Source organism: Odocoileus virginianus, chromosome 6 (assembly GCF_023699985.2).
Source record: "Odocoileus virginianus isolate 20LAN1187 ecotype Illinois chromosome 6, Ovbor_1.2, whole genome shotgun sequence".
Lineage (NCBI taxonomy): Eukaryota > Metazoa > Chordata > Mammalia > Artiodactyla > Cervidae > Odocoileus > Odocoileus virginianus.
This window is the reverse complement of record NC_069679.1, coordinates 11,189,878-11,201,172: the sequence shown is the minus strand read 5'-3', so window position 1 is coordinate 11,201,172 and position 11,295 is coordinate 11,189,878. Positions and strand designations below refer to the sequence as shown.

General features: G+C 40.2%; 1 protein-coding gene across 14 annotated transcripts in view; it reads right to left on the bottom strand.

Annotated features, from left to right (window-relative positions):
• Positions 1-2,730: 2,730 nt before the first annotated feature.
• The window catches only part of LRRC49 (leucine rich repeat containing 49), a 153,218-nt gene continuing 144,653 nt past the window's right edge, over positions 2,731-11,295 (bottom strand). For all 14 annotated transcript variants that reach the window (XM_070468737.1, XM_070468738.1, XM_070468740.1 and 11 more), the window contains one exon: positions 2,731-3,403. In XM_070468737.1, coding sequence (XP_070324838.1) covers positions 3,200-3,403 — 204 coding nt within the window. In that variant the 3' untranslated portion in view covers positions 2,731-3,199. The remainder of the gene's footprint in view (positions 3,404-11,295) is intronic.

The following is an 11,295-nucleotide window of genomic DNA, read 5'->3' as shown; positions in this document are numbered from 1 at the left end:
CACAGTGCAGGGAGAACAAATGAGACAATACATGTAAAGAGCTTAAAATAGGACTCCCTTGGTGACTCAGTGGAGTCCTGCAGTGCAGGGGAAATGGGTTTGATCTCTGGTCTAGAAATCTCCCACATGCTGTGGGGCAACTAAACCCACGAGCCATGACCACTGAACCTGAGCTCTAGAGCACTTGAATAGCAACTACTGAAGCCCGTGCGCTCTAGGGCCACGTACTGCAACTGCTGAGTCTGCTCACCTAGAGCCTGCGCGCCACGACTAGAGAAACACCGAAAGAAGACCCTGCATCGCAGTGAAGAGCAGACCCCGCTTGTTATAACTAGAGAAAGCTGGCATGCAGCAACCAAGACTCAACACGGACAAAAATAAATTTAAAACATTTTAAAAAAGAGCTTAAACTAGTGCATGATTTTAAGTAAATAAATCCTATTTGTTGATATGATTATTATTACTCAGTGGAGCATATGAATACCACTGCCGCCCCTGCCCTGGAAAGGAACAAATCAGGAGCAGGGTGAGGCTTCACGGTCTCCTGCATCAGGCCTTTAGTGGAGCGAAGCTCGCGAAGTAGGGAGCCGACCCGGGCACCATCCTTGACAGCAGCACAGTTAATTAGCCGCACACTCAGCAGCCATCCCCAGACCCAACAACAGCACATGTAACCAGCTAACTGCTAAACCATAACCCAGAGGATGGTATCTCCCCAGTTGGTGGATTCTGTACCTTTTTGTTTTTGAGGTGATATTCTGTTTCAGCTCGAGATTCTTCTTGGAAAAAGGCAATCCTTCAAAATACACTAGCCTTGATAGTCTCAGCTGTGTGGTATGCATCTCACTCCCTTTCGGAAGATCCTGGAAAACCCCAAGCAGAGATGACAACTTGTTGCAGGGATCCCCACTAGCCAGAGAGTCCTCAGTTGATTTCAGACACGGTAGACCCAGGTCCCCTTGCCCTTTCCTCTGGGGATTATCCTCACCCTGAAAGTCCAGCAAGCATGGGTTGGGAGGAAGCTGAGTAGCAAGGGATAAGAATTACACAGGAGGACACAGTCAGTGGGATTTGGGATCAGGCAAAACAAGGATTCAAGTAATAGAACTCAGTCAGTGTGTAACAGTGGCGGTAAACAAGAGGGAGCTCGAGTGCAAATGGATGAAGAGACCAAGTGACCAAAGATGGGGCATTAAGGAGTTTTGATTTCAGAAACAAGACAGAAACCCTCCTACTAGGCTTGAAGCAGGTGCTCTGAGTTTGAGCCAACCTGTAGGTTTGCCACCAAGCCAGTGAGTGCTGATCTTCTTTCAGTTCCTTAAATGCCCAGGAGGACTGGGGAGAGCCAAGAATGCATGTGAACGTGAAGATCTAGTCTCTTTAACATCAGGGGTGGGAGGGTGAGGGGAAGAGAGGCAGCATGCAGGAAGCTAGACAGGTCATTTATTAAACAGCCAGGCATTCCCCTGCCTGGCCTAGAGTGAGCAACCACTCCCCGCATGCCTGAGTCAGATGTCAGATGTCCTTGTCCAGAGTCAGAGTCAGATGTCCTTGCCTCTCATATTTCCTAGAAGCCCACGAACAACATACTCTTGTTTTTCATCTCAGCATCACCCTCAAGGTGGGCTCTCAGTTCTATACCAAATAAGAGAGAAACCCGGGGAGGGGTCACTGTTTACCAGACAGATGAGAGTTGGTCTGTATGTTTCAATTTGGAGAGGTGGAGTCTCATCAGGAAACACTAACAGTTCTTCCTGTCCTGGGGCACCAACTCTGTGGTTCAACCTGTTTCTAGAAGATGACGAAGAATAGCTTCATTTACTCTGTGGTCACTTTTAAATGCATTATCTCATCTGATCCTCACAATGATCTTATAAGATATGTGCTATTATGAGGAAACTGATGTCCAGATGGTTCACAAGCTAAAGTGGGAGCTGAAGTGCCAAGATGCAAACCCAGGACAATGAGACTTGAAAGGCCATGTTCTGAAACATGGCTTCCTGAACTTGAGCCCTTCTTAAACTTGAGGGTCACCAAGAGCTCTTAAGGATGTAGGCCTTTCTTAGTGTAAGCAAAGCAGCTTACCTTCCTTCCCTTCAAGCATTTCCATAGGACTCTATTGTCCTGTAACTTTTGTTCTCATTTCCCCATATCCTGGTGATCTATACAGCTAGCTGCCTGGTGAAATCTGAGCATATCGGAGAATTCCTATTTATGGACCTGTAAGATTGTGTTTCTAAAGTTGTACCACTTCTGGCTATGGTCATGGGCTCCAAAATCACTAGCATCAACCAGGACAATCCCCTGCTTATATCTTATTTCTTGGTTTGATCTTCAACTGGAATTAGAAAAATCAGAAACTTGCCCTCATAAATCCCTAATACTTTTGAGATACAGGTACACATGCCTATCTAGAAAAAGAGCCTCAGCACAGCCAACAGCAGAAAGAGACACCATTCAGAGACGCAGACTTCCTGATTAGTCACTGCATTTTACATACGCACGCTCAGGATCTCTTAAGGCAAAAACACTTTCTTCCTGTCCCTGTTTGGACTCATTTTCATATTTTCTGCTCATAGTGACCCCCAGGACCTTCTGTGGTGCACCAAGGATGCATCCTTAGAAGAATGAGGCCTCTTCCTACAAAAGTAAAGAGAAGGGCTCCTACTCAGGTAAAGAGAAACATACAATAAATATGACAATTCTGACTGGATTAAGGAGGCAAACACGTTTTCTTTTAAACTAATTTATTAATAAGTTTACTCTTCACTCATAAAAAAGAACATATTTTTGGCTTTGAAATCAAGACATAAAATAAAGAGGTAAGTAACTAAAAATTATCAGCTGAAAGTAGACAGAAGCAACTCATGCTGAACCATGAGCGAACACTACGTGCTTTGGGCTATAGCAGGGGCACCAGTCAAATCAAGAACCCAAGATGCAGGGCCCATTCAAGGGCCCTAAAGACTGCTCAGTTCCCAAAGGCTGTTTGGTCAACATACATAGGAAATGAATTTTCCCTTTTGTTCTTTCCCTTCCTAACCTTTAACTACAAGAACAGTAGGCAATAAATGCTTTGATGCTAGTCTTTCTAGCTTGAAGGAAAAGTTTTGTTGTTGCTTTAACATTTTTCAACCCACATATTTTTAACCATCAAAAACATAAAACTGAAAATCTCAATTGTAACTAAAAGCCATTTCTATTTTTGGTCAGTTATCTGCTGTAGGCAAAGCTTCATATAGGAATTTTTATTGCGGATTTCTATAACTGCATCCCTCACAAGCTCAATGAACATCTGTGGCCAAAGTTTCTGCAAAGCTTCATTTTTCATGTTGATTTCTGTGGCTTCCTTCACAAGATCCTCGATATACATCTTGCAGAATTTCTTTTTTTCCTTTATTTCCTGTTAGAAAAAAGAATATTTTGCATTGGATCATAATTAGGCCCCAAACCAGAGCAACAATTAGCTGAACCAGAGAAACCTGAAATAATCTATTCTGACCCCACCCCTCAGAGCAGGAACACTTTCCCAGACACTCTGACACAGAGCTCTGCCTGAGTATAGACAGCAACTGAGGGCTTCCTTCTTGCCAGTCCACTCCCAGCTCTGCGGGACAGCTCTGTTAAAAAATGTATTTCTTGGCAACTATGAGAAGAAAACTTCCAGTTGAGCTAATATGAAACTCATTTGCTAATTGTGGGGAGAAATAAAGACTTTATGTTGTATTTTAAAAGCTTTTATTTATTGGAATCACTGGATCATAACTACAGTTTCTCTGTTGATAGACTTTCTCCTTTCTCAGTGCAGGTAGTTGACCTCACACAAGTCAGCTGAATGCACAGATTCATGGCTTCTAATGGTACATGATGCTAACAATATTAATTAACATGAGGTCAGTTAGTGTGCATGCGTGCTAAGTTGCTTCAGTCATGTCCGACTCTTTTGCAATGCTATGGAATGTAGCCCACCAGGCTCCTCTGTCCATGGGATTCTCCAGGCAAAAAAACTGGAGTGGATTGCCATGCCCTTCTCCAGGGGATCTTCCCAACCTAGGGATTGAACCCATGTCTCTTACATCTCCTGCATTGGCAGGAGGGTTCTTTACCACTAGCACCACCTGGGAAGCCTTGAGGTCAGTTAATATCTATATACACACTTGAAATATCCACACTCTGAATTCATTTCATATTTTAGGAAAGAATGTAGTGATACATTACACTGACTTATGTGGCTGAGAATATTTGGACAAAGTTGGGGGAAAGTGTACAAGGAGAAAGAGGACATATATACAAGCCTGGGACCCAGAACTTGACCTTCAGATGAGACAATGCACCCACTCAACTTCTGGGTCTGGCAGTCGGCAAATGAAAAGTGAAAGTGAAAGTTGCTCAGGCGACTCTTTGCAACCCCATGGACTATAGAGTCCATGGAATTCTCCAGGCCAGAATACTAGAGTAGGTAGCCTTTCCCTTCTCCAGGGGATCTTCCTAATCCAGGGATCAAACCCAGGTCTCCCACATTGCAGGCGGATTCTTTACCAACTGAGCCACAAGGGAAGCCCAAATGAAAAACCTGGGTTTAAAAATGCAATAGAGGAAGTTTGAGACCTGAGGTAATTGGGGCACTGGGCCCGGATTTCATCCTAGAAGCTGAAACAAAGCCATTTTGATTAACGCAAGAATTCAACACTTATTTTGGCGATTGATACTTTGAGTATTCAGACATGATGATGGAAAATGCCATAATATATATGGGAAAAAATTAATGGAATAGATCAGATAACCAGAATTATACGGGAGGCAATTCACAGAAATAAAGAATAATCACAGAAGGAAATAAATAATAAATATCAATGAGAAAATAGGTTTAACTAATTGAAAAAGGATCTACTGAAACCTCTAACTCATATCAAAATAGTAAAATAATTTTTAAAAAGTTAAATTTAAAATATCAACAAACACTGCCCTTAAATTCTACTATGAAGATGTATAGTAACAAGGAAAATGCTTACATTATAATGCTAAATGGAAAAAGAAAAGTACAAAATGAAGTTTTGATAGAGATTGGGTTACATGAGTATATGTATTTGTCAAAACTTAACAATTGTATACCTAAGATTTATATTTCATTGCAAATAAATTATACCTCAAAATAAGAAACTATATGAATTATTGAACTCTAATGATCTGCTCTGCATTCAAATGGGTATATCTTTCCTCTTCTCCCTTGCTTTTCGCTTCTCTTCTTTTCACAGCTATTTGTAAGGCCTCCTCAGACAGCCATTTTGCTTTTTTGCATTTCTTTTCCATGGGGATGGTCTTAATCCCTGTCTCCTGTACAATGTCACAAACTTCTGTCCATAGTTCATCAGGCACTCTATCAGATCTAGTCCCTTAAATCTATTTCTCACTTCCACTGTATAATCATAAGGGATCTGATTTAGGTCATACCTGAATGGTCTAGTGGTTTTCCCTACTTTCTTCAATTTAAGTCTGAATTTGGCAATAAGGAGTTCATGATCTGAGCCACAGTCAGCTCCTGGTCTTGTTTTTGCTGACTGTATAGAGCTTCTCCATCTTTGGCTGCAAAGGATATAATCAATCTGATTTCAGTGTTGACTATCTGGTGATGTCCATGTGTAGAGTCTTCTCTTGTGTTGTTGCAAGGGGGTGTTTGCTATGACCAGTGCGTTCTCTTGGCAAAACTCTACTAGCCTCTGCCCTGCTTCATTCTGTACTCCAAGGCCAAATATGGCTGTTACTCCAGGTATTTCTTGACTTTCTACTTTTGCATTCCAGTCCCCTATAATGAAAAGGACATCCTTTTTGGGTATTAGTTCTAAAAGGTCTTGTAGGTCTTCTGTTGTTTTTGAGATTGCATCCAAGTACTGCATTTTGGACTCTTTTGTGGACCATGATGGCTACTCCATTTCTTCTAAAGGATTCCTGCCCACAGTAGTAGATATAATGGTCATCTGAGTTAAATTCGCCCATTGCAGTCCATTTTAGTTTGCTGATTCCTAGAATGTCAACGTTCACTCTTGCCATCTCCTGTTTGACCACTTCCAATTTGCCTTGATTCATGGACCTAACATTCCAGGTTCCTATGCAATATTGCTCTTTACAGCATCAGACCTTGCTTCTATCACCAGTCACATCCATAACTGGGTATTGTTTTTGTTTTGGCTCCGTCCCTTCATTCTTTCTGGAGTTACTTCTCCACTGATCTCCAGTAGCATATTGGGCACCTACCAGATGTTCAAGCTGGTTTTAGAAAAGGCAGAGGAACCAGAGATCAAATTGCCAACATCCGCTGGATCATCGAAAAAGCAAGAGAATTCCATAAACACATCTATTTCTGCTTTATTGACTATGCCAATGCCTTTGACTCTGTGGATCACAATAAACTGTGGAAAATTCTGAAAGAGATGGGAATACCAGACCACCTGACCTGCCTCTTGAGAAACCTGCATGCAGGTCACGAAGTAACAGTTAGAACTGGACATGGAACAACAGACTGATTCCAAATAGGAAAAGGAGTACGTCAAGGCTGTATACTGTCACCCTGCTTATTTAACTTATATGCAGAGTACATCATGAGAAACGCTGGGCTGGAAGAAGCACAAGCTGGAATCAAGATTGCTGGGAGAAATATCAGTAACCTCAGATATGCAGATGACACCACCCTTATGGCAGAAAACAAAGAAGAACAAAACAGCCTCTTGATGAAAGTGAAAGAGGAGAATGAAAAAGTTGGCTTAAAGCTCAACATTCAGAAAACTAAGATCATGGCATCTGGTCCTATCACTTCACAGGAAATAGATGGGGAAAAAGTGGAAACAGTGACTGACTTTATTTTTTTGGGCTCCAAAATCACTGCAGATGGTGATTGCAGCCATGAAATTAAAAAATGCTTACTCCTTGGAAGGAAAGTTATGACCAACCTAGATAGCATATTAAAAAGCAGAGACATTCCTTTGCCAACAAAGGTCCATCTAGTAAAGGCTATAGTTTTTCCAGTGGTCATGTATGGATGTGAGAGTTGGACTGTGAAGAAAGTTGAGCACCGAAGAATTGATGCTTTTGAACTGTGGTGTTGGAGAAGACTCTAGAGAGTCCCTCGGACTGCAAGGAGATCCAACCAGTCAATCCTAAAGGAGATCAGTCTTGGGTGTTCATTGGAAGGACTGATGCTGAAGCTGAAACTCCAATACTTTGGCCACCTGATGTGAAGAGTTGACTCACTGGAAAAGACCCTGATGCTGGGAGGGATTGAGGGCAGGAGGAGAAGGGGACGACAGAGGATGAGATGGCTGGATGGCATCACCGACTCGATGGACATGAGTTTGAGTGAACTCTCGGAGTTGGTGATGGACAGAGAGGCCTGGTGTGCTGTGATTCATGGGGTTGCAAAGAGTCAGACACGACTGAGCGACTGAACTGAACTGAACTGAACTGAATGACCTGCTCGCTGAATTATTTACGGAGAATCATGGTAATGTGTGTAATTACTTTGAAATAAATTTAAAAAATAAGGTGGATTATTGATGGATGGGGAAAAGGGTAGATAAGTAATAAAGCAAGTGCATGGTACAGTACAATGCTAACAGTAGAATTTAGGTTTGGGGAATGAATGTTTACTGTAAAATTATTTCAACTTTGTCATATGTTTGAAATTTTCATTAAAAAGTTACAAAAATATATTCAATATTACTGAAAGAAAATATACTGAAGTGTCATTAAAATTGTCTTAGGGTAGTGAGACGATGAGTATTTCTACTACTTTTATCTACTTCTCTTCCTTTTCCAAAGTTTTATAATTTATAAAACAAAAAATAAATATGCTTTGGATTCTTGATTAATTAACAGACTTTAACAATGAGTCCCAATTGTTACTAACTTCCTGTAACAGAGGCACATTTTGGAAATTTTCTTATAACATATAAGATTTCTCTAAATAATCACTTACTGATAATAAATAATCACATGCTGATCTGATTTAGTTCATGTCTTAAAAGCAATAGGTTTCAATGTATGACAAAAACCACTGCAATGATGTAAAGTAATTAGCCTCCAACTAATAAAAATAAATGGAAAACAAAACACAAAACAAAAAAAAAAAAAAAAGCAATAGGTCTATATTGACCTATCATAAAAATATGTACAGATTTTGATAGGCAATAAAGAACAGATCATTCCAGTTGGTGACTTCTCTGGTGAACCGAACTTCACTAACTCTGAAATATTGCCTGGGACTTAATCATGAGCACTAAGTTAGCTTATCAATGAGAACAGCATTTAGGTGCTCCCTTTTTACACTCAATAAATTTGGGAAACAAGGAGACTACCAAGAAGAAAGATAAGTGTGAATCAATAGAGATCAATAACTAAAACAAGCACTATTTTGCAATGAGCAATGTATTTATAGAGGTAGAAGACCTCTCTTACAGACATCTAAGTTTCTTAAAACATGATTTTGAATTTTAAAAAAATTTCTAGCAGTAGGTAGGACTGGAAAATTTTTATAGTAATAAGGGATAAGAAAAATATAAAGATATTTAAATGATGACTTCTGTTAAATAATTTACATATAATACAAATTAAACTTTTCTAATTGGCATAGTGCAATTTTTGGTGCTTTACAATTCTGTGCTAGTTTCTTCCATGACTTCTTTATAAACATGTTGATACAGAATTGTATCTAATATACACTAACCCTTAATTAGTAAATGTGTTTGAAAGCATCTTTGCTTCATTTCTTCTCTCCACTAAGCCAATTACTCTGCATCTCCATGCAGTATACTCTTAAAACTCATCAGGTGTCTGCCAGCACGACTCATTCTGCATGTTCAGAACGATCCTGTTAAGAGCACATTAGAGATACTTCTCTTGCCCTGACCTGTCAAGAAGTTGCTCCTCTTTGAATAATGTTTTTCCATTCTCAAATGCTTTCACACATCACACACTTATTTTTTTCTATCCTGGTGGGGGGGGTCATAAAACAAGTATTTCACAAGTTCAATCCTGATGAGATGAACTCTATACAATACTGTTTATGTTAGTGCATTGAACTAAAATTTTATTGTCATGAAGATAGAAAAAAGCAGGTCATGGTAGACTTGTTATAGAGTTTTTTTAACGATAATGGTACTTCTATAGGAATTTAATCCATATCTCCATTTTATAAATGGGAATCTAAGGTTAACAAAGGTTGAGAGATTTGCTCAGGATTTGCTGTCATCTTGGAGAAGGAAATGGCAACCCACTCCAGTGTTCTTGCCTGAAGGATCCCAGGGACGCGGAGCCTGGTGGGCTGCCGTCTATGGGGTCGCACAGAGTCAGACACGACTGAAGCGACTTAGCAGCAGCAGCAGCAGCTGTCATCTACTAATACCTACCTGGATAAAAAGCTAATCTAGCTCTTGAAGAACCTGCAGTCTAGTTGGAGAGATGTCCTACACACATTAAAAGCTTAACTAAAAGAAATGAAACAGTACATAAGTGCTGGATGAGATTTTAGACAGCAAATACCACTGGTGTTCAAAGAAACGAGAGCCCTTTGTGCTGGGGTGGTCAAGAAGACTTTAGGATGCATTCATGATAAACTGAAAGGAGCCAAGGCCAGGAATCAGAAGGTCTGAGTTCTAGAGGCAGTTCAGTCAGGAATTCACTATGTGAGCCTCAGTTGTTCACCTAAGTTTCCAGTTTTCCCCAGCTGTCTAATAACAGGATTGGATTCTTTCAAATCCCTTTCAGCTTTCTGTCCATCTCAAATCTTTTTCAGAATAAGTCAGGACATTGGATGAACACCTGCCAAGCAACAGAATTATACATGTCATATGTACAGTGAAAGGGGCAGCTTACCTGATTTGTGAGAAACTTACTTCAAGTAATTCCTTCAACAACTCAAGATATACAGAGGAGAGAGAACGAGCACTTTGTGTTGCAGTGATTTAAATATTTTTCAGGAAGTGGGGAATGCTACATTGTGAGTCAAGAGAAAGTGATTAAGGGACCAGGGCAAGGCCTTTCAGGTAATAAATAAGTGGTGGAATCATGGGCACAGATCCAAATCTCCTAATGGCATATTATTCTTTCCAAATGTTATGTGGCTTCAGATTTTATTTTTCCCTTTGATACTTCTCAAACAGGAGCCAGCATTTGCTCTCTTTACTTCTTGATTGCTTATTTCCCTCTCGAACCACTTTAGTCAAGACTCTGCTTATATGGCTCCATGGAAACTCTTCCTGTTGTTTTTGTTTTTTTCAAAAAATGACCTCTATTGCCAAATTTATCAAAATTTCTCCCTACAGTTTGTGCCCTTGGGGGGCAGGGGGTTAGAAAATCATAGCCTACCCAATCATGGCCATGTTTTCATCTGTTTTTTTAAGTGATAATTTTATAGTTTGCTTTTCATATTTGGGTTTTTATTTGATCTGGGGTTAATTTTTTTAATATGGTTTTTAACAAAGTACACCATGGCAGGGATATGTATTTCTGATTTGATATTTCATTTCCTCAGTAGCATTTATTAGCTAGTCTGTCTGTAGAAGTCAGCAATACCTGATATCTGTACAAAGTTTTCCCATAAACATGGGCTAGTTCTGGCTATTTTGACCATGGATCTATGAATCTATTCCTATATGACCTCAATTACTACAGCTAAAAATAGTACTTCATATCTGGTAAGGCAAGTTCTCCTCACTTACACTGCTGTGTTAAGTCCTTTGCTCTATCAGACATCTTTAGGATCAACTGGTGAAGTTCCACAAATAACTGTCCAAATTTTGATTAGAACTGCCTTATACTGATGGATTTAGGAAGAACTGACATCTTTACTTTGTAGAAAGTTTCTGTCCATAAACATAAATTATCCATTTAGTTCTTTTTCAGTGTCTTTCAATAAAACATTACAATTTTCTCTGTGGAGGACTTATATATATTTTAAAGAAACCTGAGCACCAAAGAATTGATGCTTTTGAACTGTGGTGTTGGAGAAGGCTCTTGAGAGTCCCTTGGACTGCAAGGAGATCCAACCAGTCCATCCTAAAGGAGATCAGTCCTGTGTGTTCATTGGAAGGACTGATGTTGAAGCTGAAACTCCAATACTTTGGCTACCTGATGTGAAGAGCTGACTCATCTGAAAAGACCCTGATGCTGGGAAAGATTGAGGGCAGGAGGAGAAGGAGACGGCAGAGGATGAGATGGTTGGATGGCATCACCGAGTCAATGGACACGGGTTTGGGTGAACTCTGGGAGTTGGTGATGGACAGGGAGGCCTGGCATGCTGCAGTT